General features: G+C 54.3%; 1 protein-coding gene across 2 annotated transcripts in view; it reads right to left on the reverse strand.

The window, feature by feature from the left end:
• Positions 1-19036, reverse strand: part of Znf362 (zinc finger protein 362) — a 32062-nt gene extending 13026 nt beyond the window's left edge. The window contains exons 1-4 of one of the 2 annotated variants that reach the window (XM_051171280.1): positions 18948-19036; positions 7782-7907; positions 3315-3378; positions 2924-3170 (exon numbers count right to left, since the gene is read on the reverse strand). In XM_051171280.1, the coding sequence (XP_051027237.1) occupies positions 2924-3170; positions 3315-3378; positions 7782-7819 (349 nt within the window). In that variant the 5' untranslated portion in view covers positions 7820-7907; positions 18948-19036. Of the gene's footprint in view, positions 1-2923; positions 3171-3314; positions 3379-7781; positions 8083-18947 lie in introns of those variants that run through there. The other variant, XM_051171279.1, reaches the window with a different exon arrangement.
• Positions 19037-19418: the final 382 nt, after the last annotated feature.

Genomic DNA, 19418 nt, shown 5'->3' on the forward strand with positions numbered 1-19418 from the left:
GGAAGGGCTGAGAAAACAGTGGTCAGTCTTTTCTTCGGAACTTCCCACTATCTTTGTTTCAAAAGGCTATGTATGATACACACGGGAAAAGTAAACAGACGATGTGCACAAATAAGATGGGGGGGGCGAGGCAAGTTTGCAAAATAATGGGTTAACTGTTTTCTGATTCTACAACAATGAAGTTTTTAAAAAGAAAGGAAGGATGAAAGAAAGAAAGAAAACCCTCCCAAATTCTATGTCAGTTTTTAATTTATTTACTTATTTTATCGTAATTTCGCTTCTTGAGACAGGATCTTGTGTAGCCCAGGCTGGCCTGGCCTCCAAGTCCTGAACCTCTTGCCTTTATCTCCCACATGATCCACGGTGCCCAGTGGAAGAAATTATTTTAAAAATGAAGGCATGGAGTGGTGCAATAGCTGCCTATAATACACGCACTTGCAAGGCTGAAACAGCGGATGTCTAGACTACACAGTGAGACTCGTCAGGAAGGAAGGGGAGGGGGCTACAAACATTTATAATAGCACTTATAGATAGACACTATTACAGTAGACAAAATATGATGCCAGTAGTTATCATCTGGCCCTATTTATATATATATGTATATATATATATATATATTTTTTTTTTTTTTTTTTTTTTTTTTTTAAAAAAACAAGCCAAAATCTGTACATTCAGGGGGTCTGTGCCACACCGTGGAGGCAGGAATGCACACTGACACAGCCTCCCCGGAGGACAGTTTGGCAATAGCTATTGAGAGTTTAAATGTTCATAACTTTTAGCCAGGCATAGACGCCACCATACAGACACAGTAGCTCGTGAGCACAAAGGTCTCCATGCTGGGGCTTTCCACAAAAACTGTGACTCTACACAGTGACATGAAGTGTTTGTCCTCAACACGGACAAGGATATGGGGCCTCCATGGCCACCAAAACAGGAAAGCTGGGATGCAAGAACACAGAGAAGCGCCAAGCTGTGCAAGGCCTCAAGGGTCCATCTACCCCAGAAGGCACTCATGTCTACATACACAGACATGACACGGGAGCACACATGTCTACATACACAGACATGACACGGGAGCACACATGTCTACATACACAGACATGACACAGGAGTGTACCAGCATGGAGCCAGCTCTTGGGTGCTCTGGCCAGCTAACCTAGCCCTCATTAGTGACAGAGGGGTAATGTTTGGTCACGGGGGATTTTCACACTTTGTTAGTCTACTTCAAAGTTATCTGAATCTTTTACTTGACAAATTCACTCATTTTCTTAAACATCTGTGATTAAATAAAATAAAATAAATTACAAAGAAACATACATAAAAATACTAACAAAAAGCTGGGCATGGTGTCGGTGCAGCCCTTTAATTCTAGCACTCGGGAGACAGAGGCAGGTGGATCTCTGTGGGTTCAAGGCCAGCCTGGTCTACAAACAAGTCCAGGACAGCCAGGGCTGCCCGGAGAAACCTTGTGTCAAAAACAAAAACAAAAATAAAAACACAAACAAAAAAATCCAAAAACCAAAACCACCCAAACAAACAAACAAACCAAAAAACTAACAAAAGCAGATCTATAGCTAATTATTTTTCCTCTGTTTGGGTTCTTTGAGATTTCTAAATTTTCAATAATGACTGTTATTGCCTTTACAATAAATGTATAATAAAGATGTCTGGGATAAAATAGCAAATAGGGGCAGTGGTAGTGGGTGGGGTGGTGAGGGTGGTGTGGGGTGGTGGGGCAGGGTGGTGGTGGTGGGGTAGGGTGGTGGTGGTAGGGTGGGGTGGTAGGGGTAGGGTGGGGTGGTGGGGTGGCAGAGTGGTAGGAGTGGTATGGTGGGGTGGTGGGGTAGGAGTGGGGGTATGGAATGGAACAGGACAAAAACAAATTAAATTATGGACACAGCCCTGCCACAAACACAGCAAACACACGCATATTAAAGAACAAACAAAAAATATGTAAAAGGAAAAAATGTGCTAAGAGAGTCTCTAAGATTCTGGGTTAAGGGGAAAGAAAAGATTCTGGGTTAGGCACCAGGGACTCTGAGTAATTTTTTTCTTAGTTCCTCCTTTTCCCAAATTTCCCTTAATATGCTTATATTGCTTTTTTAATATTACTTTTGCAATGAAAAATAAATTTAATAAAATCATAATAACTGGAGATTTGCAGAGAGCAGCTGGGGCCTGGGGAGGCTCACAAAGCCCACAATTTTTGGGCATTCTCAGAGAGGGGGCAGAAAGGCACTTGGCTGGTGGCAGAGGTGAGCCACTGAGGAGGGGCAGACCCAACCACATGTGGAATGCTGTGCCATCAGGACTGCAAGAAGATGCTGGTTTTGTACTAAAATCCTGTCCTTCAACGAAACGCTTGCACAGCCCATCACCAGGCTGCTGGGAGTCAGGGCCGTTTCAAAGCTCATACAAGTGCTAACTGGAGTCGCTGCCACCCCAGCATCCTTGGTCCTCCCCCACCAAACAACATGGCTGCTGGCCTTCTACACACTGCTCCCTCTGCCAGGGTCCTCCATCCTCCGGCTCCCCCACCCTAGGCTGCCTTAAGCCTTTCTTTTTCTTTTCCATGGACGTCATCTCTTGTCTCCTACATCTGTTCACACTGCCAGGGGTGTTTTGAGTCTTCTGCAGACCTTGCTTTCCTAGTAAGCATCAGCCAATGGAAGGGATTCTCAGAGGTCAAGGTCAGGAGAGGACCAAGGAGCTATGGCTAGCACCACTAGCCCCTCTGCGAAGCTTCCCCTATAATCCCAGGCCCTGTTCACCCTGTTCTCACCTAATCAAGTCCTATCCTTACCAAGTCCTACCTGGACCAGATCCTGCCCCAACACTCTTAGCAGACCTTGCCAGCCCCGCCCACTTCACAGACCCCACCCACTCTCTTCCGACCACCTTCAGCCCAGCCTACTCAACCTACCTGTTACCGTGCTGGTGGCCGGCCTGGCGTGCAGTGCCACGTCGGGCTGTGGCACAGACTGCGGGTGCAGCCCCGGCACCTGCTGCAGCTTGGGCAGCGACATGACGGCCTGGCTGCTCTCGGCGGGCGCCGGGGGCACTAGCAATGGCTGCTGTGATGAGGCTGAGGTGGGTGGCAGGTGAGGTGGCCGGATCTTCTCGGCCATCAACTGCTCTTTGATCTTGTTAATCAGGACCAGGTTATCCAGCTACAGAGGGAAAAGCCAGGTTGGGATGGGTGGGCCACACACCGGGGGCCGGTTCCCTGAAAGCGACAGCCCAAACCCTAGGGAAAGCAAAGCAGCTCCAACACGGAAGGCAGCAGCGGGAGCGAGGGGCGCTTTCAGTCTTACCTGGCTGGGCATGGTGGGAGGAGGGGGCCAGAAGTAAGGGTTGTTAAATCGAGGTTCGGCCATCCTGCGGGAAGGGAGAGTGGCAGCTGTGAGATCTCGTTATACCCCCTTGGGACTCAAAAGTCTTCAGCCAAGCGGACCTCCCACCAGGCCCAGAGACCCACATTCCTAAACCGAAAAGCTGGGAATTCAGTGTCTCCCTGGGTGAACCTCAAGGGGCAAAGGTCATATTCAGAGCAGAATGCTCCCAGTTACTCGCCCTTATGCTGCCAGGCCAGTTTCCACCACCACCACCCCCCAGGTTTCAGAGCCAAGCCAGCCGATTCTACATAGATCCCTCCCCCCACCCAAAGACAACCTGGAGCCCAGGGAAGGCCTTTGTGGATAGCCGCAAAGCAACCTCCCCGAGGAAAGGCGTCCTCTTCAGGGTACAAGAGATGGGGCCTTGTCTGAAGGGGAGGTGGCAAGAACAATTCACACAGCCCCAAATAAGGATACCCTTCGACCCCAAAATTACACTTCTGGAAAGTTCAGGCATGGACAAGTGTAACGTCTGACCTGCCATGATGGGGTGTCGGGGTTCTGGGCTTAAGGGAGGAGGCTGGGGAGACCAAGGGTCGACATAATTTGACAAGGTCAGCGGCAGCCCCCACTGCTGGCTAGTCCCATGGCAGCCTATGGGCTGGAGGGCCTGGGTAGTACAAAGGCCAGGTCCCCAAGGTCAGCTCTGTCCTTCCTGCAGGGCAGGGGGCAGGGGGCTGAGGGCTGGCGGGTGAGGTGGAGAGGTTGAGTTTTCTGTGATTCTATTAAGTCAAGCAGTGGCTTACAGGGACTGGGCGCACAGAGGTACCCACTGCACCTTGCTTCCCATCTACGCTGACTGGAAATCTTTCAGAAATCCCGTCCCTACCTGGTATTGCAACTAAAAAGAAATGCCTGCAACCTCTCTTCCTGCGGCAATGACACTGGGGCACAGGGTTTGAGGACAGCGCCTGCCACAGGAACACAGTCTAACCTGAGTGTTTTCAGAAAGAGCTATGGTTATGGATCACCTTTCGAGATCTTCACTTGGTTAAGTAGGCTCAAAAGGCTTCCCTGTCTCTTTTTATAGGTGAGGGAACTGGGGCTTGAAGAGAAGGGAGAGGCCGCCCAGCACCTCTGGGGCGCTAGGTTAAGCCTGGAAGTCAGATTACTCAAACTGCTTCCCCCGGGCCATTTGCTTTGTAAATTCTAGTCCTAAATAGCAGCTGCTGTACCTACACGTAAAAGGCCTACTCCTCAGTCCTAGCCTCTTGAGAGTCTGCTCTCAGCCCCTAGGTCTCAGCAGAAGACTGGGGAGGGGGTAACCAGGACAATTCCGACCCTGTCAACCTTCTGTCCCCACAGGCATAGAAGGCCCTCCCCTCTACCCATCAAACCCCAGGTCGGCCTCTTATAGACAAAAAGCATGTCCCGCCTGCCCATCTCTCTGACTACCCCAGGCCTTTGGAATTTCTCTCCCAGGAAAACCTCCAAGCAAGACTACCAGCAAGGAGGCTGAGGGTTACAGGTGTGCCTTGTAGCAGGCACACTGACACCGAGAGCAGGGACTCTCACCATGCCCACTTTTAGAAGTGAGAGAATAAAGTTCAGAGAGGTAGAGTGACTGGCTCAGAATCACACAGCAAGTAAGCATACTGCCGAGCCTCTCCTCTCCTCATCTTGATCATGTTCACGGCGTTGGCCCCTCAAGTGTTCAGGGAGAGGATAGAGCCCTCTGGCTGGAGGCTTGTGGGTATGTCTTGCCTTAGGGTGGCATGGCTGTGACCCCATGAATGAGCACAAAGTAGAGATGAGGGGAGGGGATGGGGAGCTAACCTAGGGTAGCTTAGGAATAGGTCCACCTGTCCCATCCATCCTGACCTTCCCTGGCCTCCAGGCCCAGAGGCCATCAGCGTGAATTGCAGGAAGGAACTCTCTGAGAGGCAAGCCCTCATGCTCTCTGGCTGCTGGGTCCACAAAGTGCTCTCTGTGGAGAGCTCTTCAGAAGCCCAGGAAAGTGACAAGGAGGGAAGGCTTTTTGTCCCCATTTCGTGGAGGAGACCTGCTCCAGGCTGCAAGGACAGGTAGCACCAGGCTTGGATGCAGCCTTATAAGCTGTTTTCCACATCAGTAAGATGGAGTGAGACAGGCTGCCCTGACCGGGACGCTGCCTACTGCACTAGGCTGCTTCTACACAGTTCTGGGAGCTGAGGGCTTGCCCAGGGTCCCATTGCTGGAATCAAATAGACTCTACTGTTTATCACGCCTCTGCATAGCCAGAGCTGGCCCTGGCCTCGGCTACACGGCCAGGCACATGGAGGGAGGGTTTGCCAAGGCTGGTGCTCCACACAGCCCTCTCCTGATCTTTCTCTACCTTTTCTCCAGCTACGAGTCTGTCAATGACGTTGGCTCTGGTGCCCACCTATTGTGTGCCAGATGCAGGGAACAGGACAGGGCCTGAGTGTCTATGGAGCTCTGGTACTCACTGGCAGTCTGGCATGTGGGTAAGGCCTGCCCTGAGGAAAGGTATGATGCAAGAGAGAGGCAAGGACAGGTACTCACTCAGGACAGATGGAGGAGGCTGAGGATGCAGTGATACGGAGGACGAACACCTTCCCAGTGCCAGAGTGGCATGGGACACTGAAGCCAACTCTAGGGCCTTAAATGCCAAGATGAGATAAGGCATGGGTTGCCAGCAGTGAGAAGGCAACAAAGAGCATGCTGGGCCAAGGGAGCAGTGTGGCAGAGGGGACACCAAGGGTGAGGGGAGTATGCTGGGGGAAGAGGCCGAAGCCAAGCCTGCCGGGGCTAAGAGGGCAAAGGAGACACACTGGTAGTCAGCTGGGGCCTTCAGCACTGGGCAGAAGCCAAGGCTGGGAGCAGGGAGCCATACACCTTGACCCTCACCTTTGCAATCCACCCACAACTGTCATTTGTTTTCCTTGTTCTAAAAGGCAAAGGAAGTTTAATTGTGGGTGGCTGGCATTGTCTCCTGGAGCTGTTTCACAAACACTGGATCAAGCCAGGGACCAGCACTGGGGAACCCACAGCCAGTCAGACCTGCCTTGTCTTTCAAAACAGTGAACAGGGCCTCAGGGAAGAACTCTCACCTATGATGCCTTCTACACACCACCAGACCACTCCCAGAGCCACCTGGGCCCATGAGGTGTGTCTGGGGCTTCTTGCCTTTGGGACCTCTTCCACAGCTTCCTGCCCAGCCCTCCACAGTGGGCATCTCAGAATGGGGTGGGACGCCCATCCCATAAAGGCTCAGCACCAGTGGCCTATCTACTTGGGAGCCGTAAATACCCACAAGCCCAAGCCTCCACTTGGCGTTTTGGCCCAGCTCCCTGCTGCCCCTGCCTTTCTTTCTCAGGCTGTCTCTCAGAAGCTGCTCTGCATCAGTCGGCCTTTGCTGGCCTTGACTTTCTCCTGTGGCATGCCTCGCCTCCAGTCGCCCACCTCTGAGTAGGTCATAGACACACAGTGACCCTCCTGCCTCAGCTGAGATGGGTTGAGAGGCCATTTTCAGACACTCTCCAATGCACCCATGCCTCCCCAGCAGGCCTGGCCGTGAGCACATCCCTTCCAGGGAACAGCAGGCTCTGGTTCAAGTCCTGATTCTACCTCACGGAATATGTGACCTTGGGCAAGTCACTTGCCCAGCTTCCAAGTAAGGGATAAGCTGTCTACCCTGTGGGGGCAGGGGTGGGGGGAGTGAACCAGGGAGGACTCAGGGGGAGACAAGGCCTGCCTTGAGTCTCACAGAGTGAGCAGGAGTCAGCCAGCAGGCGACAACATCAACAGCAAAGGCCTGCAGGCAAGCGATGTACTAATGCGAGGGGCGCGCAGCCTCCCAGAGAGACTGGCAAACAGATGATCCTGGACAGTCAGCCAGAGCCTGGCTCAGAGGGTGACCCCTAGCTCTCAGGCCCAGAGTCCAGATGTTTGCAGCGATAGTATGGAATGTGCAGTTTGTAAGACCCTTATGACTGCCAGATATAGCAGGCTCTAGAGAGGCCAGCGTGGGTGGCAGGGGAATTCTCAATTAGAGGTGTGAGGCTAGGACTGTACCTTGGCCCAGAGGGGAGTGACCAAAGGGGCCTGGCTACTCGGGGGAGCTGGTGGCCAGGGAAGTAGACGGGCTGTCCCTACAGTGTGGCCCAGACCTCTAGACATCGACACAGACAAACACAGTCAACACGACATGCAGACAGCACCAAACCCAGACAGGGAACAGACATAGACCTGAGGCCACAAGCATGGACTCACGGGAACAGGAAGCCAAAGCCACCAACACTAAGTAGGGCAAGCATACCCCCCACGTGACAACCCCAGAGGACAGCAGTAAGGGGCACTCGGGACGCTTATGAACACAATGCCTTGACCCCCCAAGAACAAACCCCTCTTTGACAGACCCGCAGCCTGGAATCACAGGTTCCTTACCTAGAGGGTCCTTTCCCACTTGGTGAACTTCTACTCATCCTTCAAGACCCAGCTCAAGTGTTCCCTCTTCTACGGAGCTTTCCCTGAACCCCCAGTCAGTCACTTCCTCTGTGTTCCCAACAGCACCTTGTACATGGGAATAATAATAACAATAATAATAAAATGACAGCTACCGTTGATTTAAACACCCATGCGCTGAACATATTATGATTCGAGTTATTGAATCTTCCCAAGGACTTTTTGTGAAATGAGCATTTTAACAGAAGTACAGCTCAAAGATGTCAATCAACTTGCCCCCCCCCCCGCCCCGCCCGCCCACACACAGCGAGGGAGGGAGGGCAGAGGGAGGGAGGTGCCATCCAGCCCTGGCCCAGCCTTACAGGGTCACATGCACTCTGGTGCAGTGCTTACTAGGTGGCTAGGAGAATCTATCTGTAAGCACTTCCCAGGTAGGATGGTATCTCCCCCTGGGCCAGCATCTGACCCAAGGTGGCCACCTACAATGGGATGAGTACAGTAGCAGGATATTTACAGTCATTACTTACTGCAACAGGCCCATGGTACAGATGAAGAAAATGAGGTCCAGAGAGGTTAGGCAACTTGGCTGAGGCTACGGAGCCCAGCACAAATTTCAAAGCCGGTCCCTCTGTCACCCTTTCCCAGAAGGCCTCTGGGGCCAGTCTAGCAAACTCCAGAAAAAGTAACTGAGGGAAGAGCACACTAGGTGCCAGGCTCTGCCACAGGGGGAAAGCACAGACTTAGACTGGGGGACACACAGAGGACACACAGCCCACGGGGGGCTGTAGGGGGTTGGGGACGCTGCTGCCAGGGTGGAGGAAGTGGATGTTGTCAATTCTACTATTTAGGACCCGCCCCCCCCCAAAGCTACAAACATTAAAACAGATCTGCCAAATCCCAAATGGGAATAGACTTCCAACAAAGCAAATGGGGCTGAGAGTGGAGGGGGGGATGTGGGAGGAGCAAGACCCAGAGAGCAGGGAACCACGCCTACAGCGGGCCGGTAGGCGGGCCGGGACAAGCCTCAGCTGCTTAGGGTTTTGTCTTTGTTTCCCTGATTTCCAAATTCCCAGTCTTGGCATTCGGCTTCTTTTTAAAATGAAGACAATAAATTTATTATTTTAAAAGAAAATGAAAGAAAGTGCTTGGGAGCCTAAGGGGGCTAAGCTAGAGGCTCATGGGAAAGTCAGCTCAGCTGATGGGGGGGGGACTTCTGAACCATCACACATCAGGCCTTTCACAGGGCCATCCTAAAACTAAGCTGGGGCAGGGGAGGGGTTCAGGATGGGAGGCGGGGGTGGGGTGGGCGTGTCAGGAGGGCTTCCTGAAAGAGGCCACAGAATGTGCACTTTGACCCTGACTGGGATCTCACAGGTTGGAGCAGGGCACAAAGTAGGATTCTGCCCCTCACATGGCATTCTGGTCCCTGTCTTCAGCTCTGGCCTCAGTTACTGCACGTGCCCACCCGCCCCCATCCCCTCTGGTTTCCCTGTCTCCCCTGTCTCCATCCTCATCCTCCCTTCAGCTCTTCTTCAGTCACTGTACCCTGTCCCACCTAGAAAGGTGAATCCATGGCTCCCTACTGCAGACACAGTGAGGACACAGAGGCTGCCCTCTGGCCTCACGGCTCGTCCCTCCCACTGTACAAAGGCCAACCACACTGACAGTTCCTCTTCCTGCAATGTCCACTTCCCTTTTTGCTTCCTCCCCTCCAAGGATGCCAGGGCCACTCACTGGCTAATTCCAACTCTTCCCACCGGTCCCAATACACAGGCTCTTCTTCCTACATGCGGGGGGTCTGCTAACCCCACGTGGGCTCTGTGCCCTGTGTGTCCTGCGTGTCCATCACCAGGGTACTTCCCACACCTGGAGATGTGGGGCGCCATCAGAAAGGGCCAGAGATCTTTTAACTGGCAGTACCTGGTGTTCGAATGAGTAAATGAATGAATGATGGTGTGCACACATGGTGAGGTGGCGGGAACTAAAAACGCTACATCCTAGTCAGAAGAAAGTGCCCTCCGCTCCTCTGGGTGGCCCCTGCATTATACTCGGTCCTGTGGCCCATATCCACCCGATCTCACCCTGACTGGCACAAGGAGGGGCTGGCTGCACGTGCGCTGACCCTAAAAGACGTGAACAGCTAGTGAACACAGCCAATGGTTCTGCCTCACCAGCCATGAACAGTCAAGAGTTTTACCTGCCAAAGGAGCAAAGAGACCATGAGAAAGATAACACCCAATACTGGAGAGGATGAAATGAGATTGACACGCCTGTGGGTTACAAATGGGTGTGCAAACTGTAAGAAGCATTTCTGGAAAGAATCTCCCCGCAGCGTGTCAAGAGCTCTGAAAGTATTCCGACGCCCTGGCCTAGTAAGCCCAGGCTTGGTCACCCATCCCTAGAAAACGGCCCAGAGTTCCACATACAACGCTCTGTGTCCATGTGTTTTTATGCAACAGTCGCGAACTTGCGAGCAACAGGGAGGTGGCCCTGAAATGACTCTCTCCGTGACTGTCCACAGTGGCACTGTTGTGACTTGGTCAACATACACATGAGCCCATAAGGAACCAGGGCCACAGAAGGAGCTGCCCGGGACCAAGCAGGGAATGTGGGGCTCTGACTCAGACTATGGGGGATCTGGCACCCAGGCTACCACACTCATTAAGAAGCGCGGTTAATAACACACCATAGGCAGCTTAGGAGATACTCATGAGCCAGGAGTCAGAAGGACAATGAGAGATAAAAATCACACTCAAGGCTGGATGCCAGGAGAGGACCCGAATGTCAAGAGTCAGGGTGTCTGGGGTTTGGAACGGGGCAAAGACAGGGCTGCAGGCTGCTTATTTCATATTTGTCTTTCATGACTTTTCTACAGTGTGGCTATGTGGCTGTCTTGAGGGATGCTTTTAAAATAAAATCCAAGCTGTTTGCAAGCTTTGCTTGGAAAGCAAGTCACCCTGGCCTCCTGTCTGAAGAGCTAAGCTTTCCAAATTTCCCCAAAAGAGAAGCTAAAGGTCCTACTGCAAGCCCCCAGAACCACCCATTCCCCCAGGGTGGGAGGGCAGTTAGGAAGACAGACCAAGGGATAGGCCAGCCTGCCTGTCACTCATTCTCCCACAGTAAGCCCTCTATAGGTCCCAGGGCTTGGGGAAGTCCTAACACCACAGTTAGTCAACCTAGGCCTCTACAAGGTCCTGTTGACCACATTCATTCCTAGCCTCCAACCACTGCACCCACCCTTCCACCTCTATAGCACCTGCACCCCCCACCCCGAACAAGCTGCTTTTTATATGTCAACCTGTGCCACCCACCTGAAGGTTCTAGAGCTAGAACCCTGACATCAAAATCTCAGCTGAGGTCGGTCACATTGCCATGGGTTGGATGGTCTGTCACCTGTCTATCCCACTTCCCCACATAAGCTGTGATCTGGGTGGTCACACTGCCATGGGTGGATGGTCTGTCACCTGTCTATCCCAATTCCCCACATAAGCTGTGGCCTGGGTGAGGGCAGCTTGTTTGAGAGTTCATAGTTACATCCACGGCTTCCCCAGTCAAGCCTCATGGCTCAGCTGACAGGTCTTAGTCCAAGGCCATTGTTTCTGATCTTTCCCCTCCCTAACAGGATTCGGGTTACCCAGGTTCACACTCCTAAAACCCCTCCCAGCTGCAGCCTTTCCTTTCTCATACCTCTAAAGGCACTGGTTGTTCCAGCAGCCAAGAATGGCGCTCAAGGTTAGGATCATGGCAAAGCCATGCACCCACCAAACTGGCATTGGGCAGGACCCAGAGAGACTCCATGAGGCAGGGTCTCTCCATGCCAGAGGAGCAGGAGGGTGTGGGAACATTCCTAGTACAGAGAAGGAACACTGCTAAGCCCCCCAGGAGGGCGGAACTGCACAGGCCAGGAGGCAGGAGAGCCCAGACAGCATGTTGGTCTGGAGTAAGCAGAGTGAAGGGAAGATACAAGCTGGTGGCCAGAGCAGGTCATGCAAGGGAGGGAGGGCTCTGAGCAATCGAGAGCAAGGTTTCCAGCAGGTAAATCCTTATGTGGCTGGGGGGGGGGGTGGGAATGGCTGAGAAAGGACAAGCAAAAGGCTTTGCAAGAGAGAGAGAGGCTGAGGTGAGACTGTCTGCTATCTGGCTCTTTGAGACCCACCCACCCATCCATGCTCAAGGTCCACTCCCACAACCCCTCCGCCATACACACTCCCCCATTCTATAAAGCCCGGAGCCCTCGCTGCTGCCCAGACCCTACCCCTAAAACTCCAGCCAAGCCAGGCCAGCCTTCTGTGAACCTCCTGTGAGGAACAAGGCTGACAATCCTGGATCAAATTGGGACATATTCTGCAGCCCCACAGGGCTGGGAAGGGCTGTTTCTTCCACTGTCGTGGCAGAAAGACATGATCCTGGTGAAAAGGGCTGACGTCTGCACCCAGTGTCCTCCCTAATCTTCCACTCCCTGGCCCCGCGGAACCTCAGCAACTCCACACCCACCTCCAGACACCCAGAGGTGGCCGGGCAAGGAACCTTCTCCAAGCGGAGACACCACCATCTTATTGACTCAAATCGAGGGACCTTTCTCTACTGCCAGCTCCCCCGGGGATGCCAGGTGGATGAAAGTGACGACACACGGCCTCCATCCAAGTCCCTTTAGTCCTTCTCAGGCATTTCTCACTCAAACTCCTCCCAACCACACGAGAAAGATGCTGGGAACATTCTAGAAGGTGGCACACTCCCAGGAAGATGCCTAGAACACACCTGAGCAGCAAACTGCCAGAACACCTGAGGAACCCTTACCTTCCACTACAGTTCTGCCCAGTCCTACCCCCCGCCCCCGCCCCCGCCCTTACCTGCCCTCCTGGTTTTCAGGGTACCCTTTAATTTGGGGTCAGGAATGAGGCTCTGTGGTAACAAAGCCACTTAAGGTCCTGAATTGGTAGGGGCTGAGGGAGTGGAAACTTCTAGCTAACCGGTCTAGGTCTCTGGGTCCCTCTCGAGGGCTCAACCATTCACAGCTGGGAGGGGAAGGGCCTAGGTCCTCACAGGAGGCTGAAAGGATGGTACAGTCAGAGAGCCCAGAAGTGGGCCTTGGGATCAGGGCCTTGGGAACAAACTTCAGGGCTCAAAGTTTCACCTTACAGGGTGAGAGTGGGGAGCGTGTGACAGTGCTGCCACTGGGCTGCGGTAAGGACAGTACAGGGTAACATGCATACGGTTCCAGGGCAGTGCCTGGGCCTGTGTTATGGAGTCGCTGCACATGCTAACCTGCCTGCGGTGGGCTCCTAGGGTCCAAGGGGCCTTCTTCCACTAGCGTGGCTCAGTATCTGGGCTGCAGGAGCTTCCTGCGGCTCTTCTGACTTCTCCCCACATCAGGGCACCCCAGCTGACATGTACCCCCTCTGTCTTTTCAAGACAGATCTCAAAGTGGGAACCCCAACATGTAATCATGACCCCTCCATGTGATCATGACCCCTCCACGAAGTCGCTCTTCCACCTCCCACGAAGGCAGTCTGTGGGCAGCTCAGCAAGGCTCAGGCCCGAGTAAAGGCCAGGAAATAGTGTGAACCCCCAAGTAGAAGGGCTGGGTGGCCATGTGGGTGGGGAGTCCGGTGAAGACCCCCCCCTGGTTGCTCATAGCCTCCCCCCAGGTTCTCATGGCTACTGCTTTCTCATGCTTCTGAGTGGCTCCACTACTGTAGGCAGATCCAGGCAAGGAGTGGGCCCTCACCCACGGGAGTGCAATGCGGATTCATGAAACACGGTGATAGAATGGATGACTATTTATGTATAGATATGTGTGTCTGAGCATAAGGGGGAGTCTACCCACCGCAGCCAGGTGTTCTCCGTCAGAACCCCCGCCCCCGTACCTAGGTAACTAGACTATCCTCTGAGGCAGTGGTTCCCAACCCTCCTAATGCTGTGACCCTTGGATACAGTTGTGGCGACCCCCAACCATAAGATTATTTTCATTGCTATTTCATGGCTATAACGTTGCTACTGCTATAAATGGTAATGTAAGTATCTGATATGCAGCATGTCTGGTATGAGACCCTGTGAAAGAGGTGATTCAACACCATCCCCCAAGGGGTCACAGCCGACAGGTTGAGAACCACTGCCCTGAGGAGCCCAAAGCTGCTGCCCAAAGTTCAATATGGAATATCCTTTCCAGCCACCTGGGTGAGGCAGGAACCAGCAGGTTGAGGGCCCCTTAGGCCTCAGAACCAAGTCCCTCAGCCTGTCTGTCACAACTGATCTACTGATGACAGTACTCAGGCACCTCAGCCCCCGGCCCCCCATCTCTAAAGCCCACTTGTGGTCTGGGGTTCCAGAAAGTTCTCATACCACCATGACCCCGACACACATCCACAACAGTTGGCTTCCTCGGTGTTGGGTGTAGCCCTTTGTCCCATGATGGAGGAGGGGATGGTACTAAAGGGAGCTAAGCTACTCCTGCCCTTAAACCTCCCAGGGCAGCCTGCTGAAGCCTGATACGCAGAGCCCACCAGGTAAAAGCTCAGGAGATAACGCTACACAAACATCATCAGATGCCCACTACAGGGGCAGGAAAGCATGTCTCCTATCCCTGAGGATGGCAAGCCCGTCCAGAGACCCCAGACAAGTGTCAGCACCACGCTACAGGGACCAGAGGGGCCCGGGGAATACTTGGCAGTTGCTGTGGTGCCCATTTGCTCACTCACTCCTAAGTTCAATGCCATGCACCAAAGCCATCAGGTTGACCCAGGCAGAGCTCAGGGAAGCTGGAACTCTAAATGGCTTCCCAGGGTCATTTACCAAGAGGTGTGGGAACATTGTCCTAGCAGTGACAGCCGTCAGACTACGGGTGACAAGTGTCCTGGGGACAAAGTTCATGGTGGGTGGGGGAGTCCTAGGGGAGAGCAGAGGCTCTTCAATCAGGATGTGGGTACGGGTCAGGTAAGGCTGTGTGGGATCCTAGGCAGCCGCAGAGTGCTGAGTTCCAGACCCAGCAGTGCCCCCACATGCCACCAGCCTCCCCCCCCCCCCCCCCCCCCCCCCCCCCAGGGATATGTTCCCTGACTTCTCCATGCCTAAACTTCCTCAGCTGCAAAAGACAAAGCCCTGAAGAGCATGGCCTGGCACAAAGTGGGCACTCTCTGTTGCTCCCTAAGTAACAGTGACAGTTGAAGATGGGGGTCACAGTCAAAGTGTCAACGGTTGTGGGTGGGAAAGCTGCTCGGATTGTAACAGCTCTGAGTTCAGGTCCATGATTTAAGCATCTCACTAATGCCTAACAACAATTCCAAGATTCCCAGGGGAAAGATGATGGACTTCAGGGTAACCTCATCTCCCAGGCCCTGCCAGGACACTGCGGTGGCTGCCGCGCCACACCTGGCTCCGCAGCCGTTCCTCACCTCTGCGGAAAGCCCAGCCACACCTCACTGAAAGCTTGAGTGGCGCTTAAGCCTGCTTAGAACTTAAACATGTCCCCCTGGAAGACAGTGAGAAGTACAAATAAACAAAAACGAGAGAAAGGTTTCAGATGCCCAGAGCCACAAAAGAAAACAAGAAGGGGCCTCATGTGACAGTGGGAAGCTATTTACAGCAAACGGTCAGCAAAGGCCCCATGTTTGTTGGTGCCACCAACTATGCAAGGATTCAGGGGGAAAAAGAAAAAACAACATTCCAGGCCAGGGAAGGTGCACAGCTAGCGTGGCTAGAGGTGGTAGGATCAGGGGGTGGTCAGGGCAGAGCAGGGCAGGGCAAGAACAGGAAAGCAGAGATTGAAAAGTGAGCAAGGCTGGGACTACGGAAGCCCCTATAGGCCCAGAATTTGGTTGCTGATTTTTCTTCTGAATGTTCAGGAACAGTGGAACTTTCAGCACAGGAAATAAAGAGGCAGAAGGGGACTGTTGGGGGTCCTCAGATCACTCAGTGTTCTGAAAACCCCCACCTTGGCTCACAAAGTCAACGCAGGGAGGGGGTCAACGAACACATCCAGAGATCCCAGCACATGCCTGGCCAGGGGTGGGAGACACCCAAGACACTGTTAATTTCTTCCCTGTGTTATCAATGAGATCATGGAGAGGACAGCACTTTACAGGTGCTCACCCTGAAGCTCACAGAAGGGAACAGTGTCCTCAGAGCCCCGAGACACAAGTGGAACTTGATCTCAGGACCCGGGCCCACTGCTGAAAAGAGCCTCTGAAACTCTTATTCTTGGGGAGACAACTTTTGGGAAGGCACCCGAGGCCTTGGCTTGGCTTTTCTCCCTTGTTGGCTTGAAAACATGACAGGGCTACATTTATATCTCATACCTGTCCAACCTGGGCTGGGGAAGCTGGATTGGATGGATGAATAGATGGACGGATGGGTGGATGGATGGACGGGCGGACGGATGGATGGATGGACAGATGGACGGACTACTGAATCAATTAACAATAAACAAATGGGTGGACAGTGGAAGAATAAATGAATGGCCTAGCAACAAATAAACAAACATGCAAACGGTAAGAATACTGAGCAACAACCTGAGAGGTGAGGCAGCACCAGCCCAGGGAAGGGCAACCCACTCACACACCTGTAACCGGCTGGCCTCCGTTTCCCAAGATTTCCACGCAGACTAGTCTTTAGTCCGGGGGACCAAGCTACCTAGTGTGGTGACTGTCCCCCCAGCCCCAGCCAGCGCCCCTCTGCTGGGCCCAGGGACTCTCTAGCTCTCTGGGTATTTCACAGAAGGAAGGAAAAGGAGACCAGGGCTCCGGCCCTAGCGGAGGCCAGACTTTCAGCCGGTGGTTTCCTCTCTCTGAGTCCAGATGACCTCTCAGGGCCTTTCCATCTCTGACATTCTTTGGGGTGGGGATGAGCCTCTGGAGTTTTACACAGCCCCTAGGGTCACCAGAAGAATTTCAGACCAAAAACTAGGCGTTGGGAAAGGTCCTGCTCACAGCACCACCCACTTAGGAAAGGCCCACACAAGGAGTCTGCAGGCCTGAGTGAAAGCCCTCCTCTGCCATCGCCCGGCCTCTCTAGCCTCAGTTTCTTACATTTTAAATGAAGTCAACTGTCCCCACCTGAACATCCGACCTCAACTCAGTTTTTGGGGAGAGCCTGACATGGCAACAGCCACAGATGACACTGTACAAACTGTAAAAAGTTCCATTTCCTGGAAGATGATGATGGTGGTGTCTGGGGAAAGAATGAAGGGGGCGGGGCCATACTATTCCTGTTCTTAGTCACGATCAGTTTTGTCCAAAACAAACCATCCCAGTGTCAAAGCTCCAAAACAGAGACAGGTGGAGGGAACCCAGCAGTGGGGGTGGGGGTTGGGGGGGGCGGCCTCTGGCTCTCCTCTTACTGGGCAATGTCAGTTCCTGTTGTTAAGAACTGCGTTACCTAGGCCTGCCTAGCTCTGCAGCTCAGCTCTCCCAGACCGGCTTACCACTGCCCTAAGCCCACCTGCCCTCAGGAGCTCACACAGCCTGGTAGAGCCAGGACACAGATCTGAACGAAGATTCCAGTGTTCTCCCTCCAGGAAATGGGGGGTGGGAGGGTGGGGGTGGAGGTGGAGGTGGGGTGGGGGTGGAGGGCGCGAGATAAGCACAAAGGCTCTGAGCAATTATGGCACAGGGTCCTCCTAGGACACACTCTCCCAGAAGGGGAAAAGTTCAGAGTCTGTGGGCCTAGCCTAGCATGTCCCGTCAGGCACCTCAGAAACTCAATTGATGTCCAATCAGGAGCCGTCAAAGTGGCAGGCAGGGTGGCAGAAAGGAATTAAGAACACCATCCTCATCACAAGGGCCAGGCAACCAGCTACCCCTGTGTGTTTAGGGACCCACAGGAGCCACAGGCCTGTACCTAACCAAAACCCCACTACCAGAAGCCATCTCTGCAGGTCAAGAAGACCACCAATACCTGGAGGGGGCTCTTCAACTGCAATCAGCCAGACTTGCCCCAAGACAGGGCTACCGAAACTTCCTGTCCACCAAGAGGCTGTGGCCACCCATGAAGGGGAAAGCCTCCCTGCAACTCCAGCACACTGAGTTCCTGAAGGATCCACGCTGCTGGGGAACAGGGTGGGGAGCAGGGTCACGTCCTGACGGCAGGGGTCTTAGCTCCAAATCCTGGGCCTACTCTAAACTCCTAGTGCCAGCCACCACCCCCCTCAAATCTGGAGCTACAACGATACTTTGATAGGAGCCCCATCCAAACGACTCCTCCCCAAAACTCTCACCTCAACCCTAGACACACACACACACACACACACACACACACACACACACACACACGCCACCCCCACCCACGCAGCTTTGGGGAAACCGGCAGTTAAGTTTTCCCAAAAACCCCGAAAGGCGGCTAGCTGGGGGAAGAAACAGAGAAGTGGGCCCCCATATCCTTTCGCGGCGTCTCAGAGCCCTTGGGGAAGGAAAAAAAAAATCTTTAAAAAAAAAAAAAAAGCAAGAAAGAAAAGAAAACTTTCAGAGTTAACTTTAAATTCCCAACCCCCTTCCTCCCCAAATCACCCGGCAGCTTCTCTCCCCCTTATTTTTCCTTTAAAGTGTAATTGTATTGTGTCTCACCTCCCCGAAAGGCTCCCGGCTCTTTCCAAAGAAAAGGAAAAAAGCCAACCCTTCGGGTGCCCCCTCTGCTTCCAGCCGCCTCTCCCACATTCTCAGACAGTTTTATTAAAATCTTCAGACAAAAGAAAAACAAAAATGGCAGCCTGGCTTATTTTTAAAACAGGACAGGGACGCCATATTCTGCAGATCTGCAAAAAAACGGAGAAATCCGGCACTGGCCGCTCCACCGGGCCGGCAGCAAAGTGCGCGAACCGCGCCGTTTGCAATCCGTTTATTTGCATTAAGCCCCATGAATCATTGTTTACCGGAGAATTGCAGCAGGTTTGAATAGCCCGGCTTAGGAAAACACACACGCACACACTCGGAGACCAGCCCCAGACACGCCGCGGGAGACACTGCCTACCCCGCGCGCGCAGCCGCCGCCGCCGCGGCCACCACGGGCCGGGCCCGAGGCACCGGCGACCCCCGGGCCCTTGCAGCGCGGCCGCCCCGCGCTGACAGCGCTCGCGCCCGCCCGGCCCCCGCCCCGCAACTCGGCGCAACTTTCCCGCGGGCGGGCCCGCTCCCCCGCGCGCCCCGGGCCCGCACGGACCTGGCAGTGCTGGCGGCGCTCCGGGGATGCGGCCGCAGCCCCGAGCCCGGCGGCCCGAGCAGGGCCGGGCTGGGGGCTCCCGGCTCCGGCGGCGGCGCGCGGCTGGGGCTCGGTGCGGAGCGGCGCGCAAACCTTCCGGGTCGCCTGCTGTTCACTTCTGGGTTCTGCAGGCGCCGCGGCGGCGGCGGCGGCGGAGGCCGGGTATGCAGCCGCGCGGCCCCGGTGCTCTGGGCCCCGCGAGCCAGCCGCGTCCGGCCCCCCGCCTCTCGGCTGCGCAGCCCGCCCGGCCCCGGGGCTCCGGCGAGTGGGCAGCGCCCGGCGCTGGCGACGGCGAGGGGAGGGGGCCGGCGGGGCGGGGACGGGCCGCGCGCTGGGGGCCCCCGCTCGGCCCCGGGGCCTCGTCTCGCGCTCGCCGCCGCCGCCAAGCAAAGTTGCGCGGCGCCCCCTGCCCGCGCCGCGCCGCGCCGGAGG

The sequence above is a fragment of the Acomys russatus genome, chromosome 29 (genome assembly GCF_903995435.1).
Source record: "Acomys russatus chromosome 29, mAcoRus1.1, whole genome shotgun sequence".
NCBI lineage: Eukaryota > Metazoa > Chordata > Mammalia > Rodentia > Muridae > Acomys > Acomys russatus.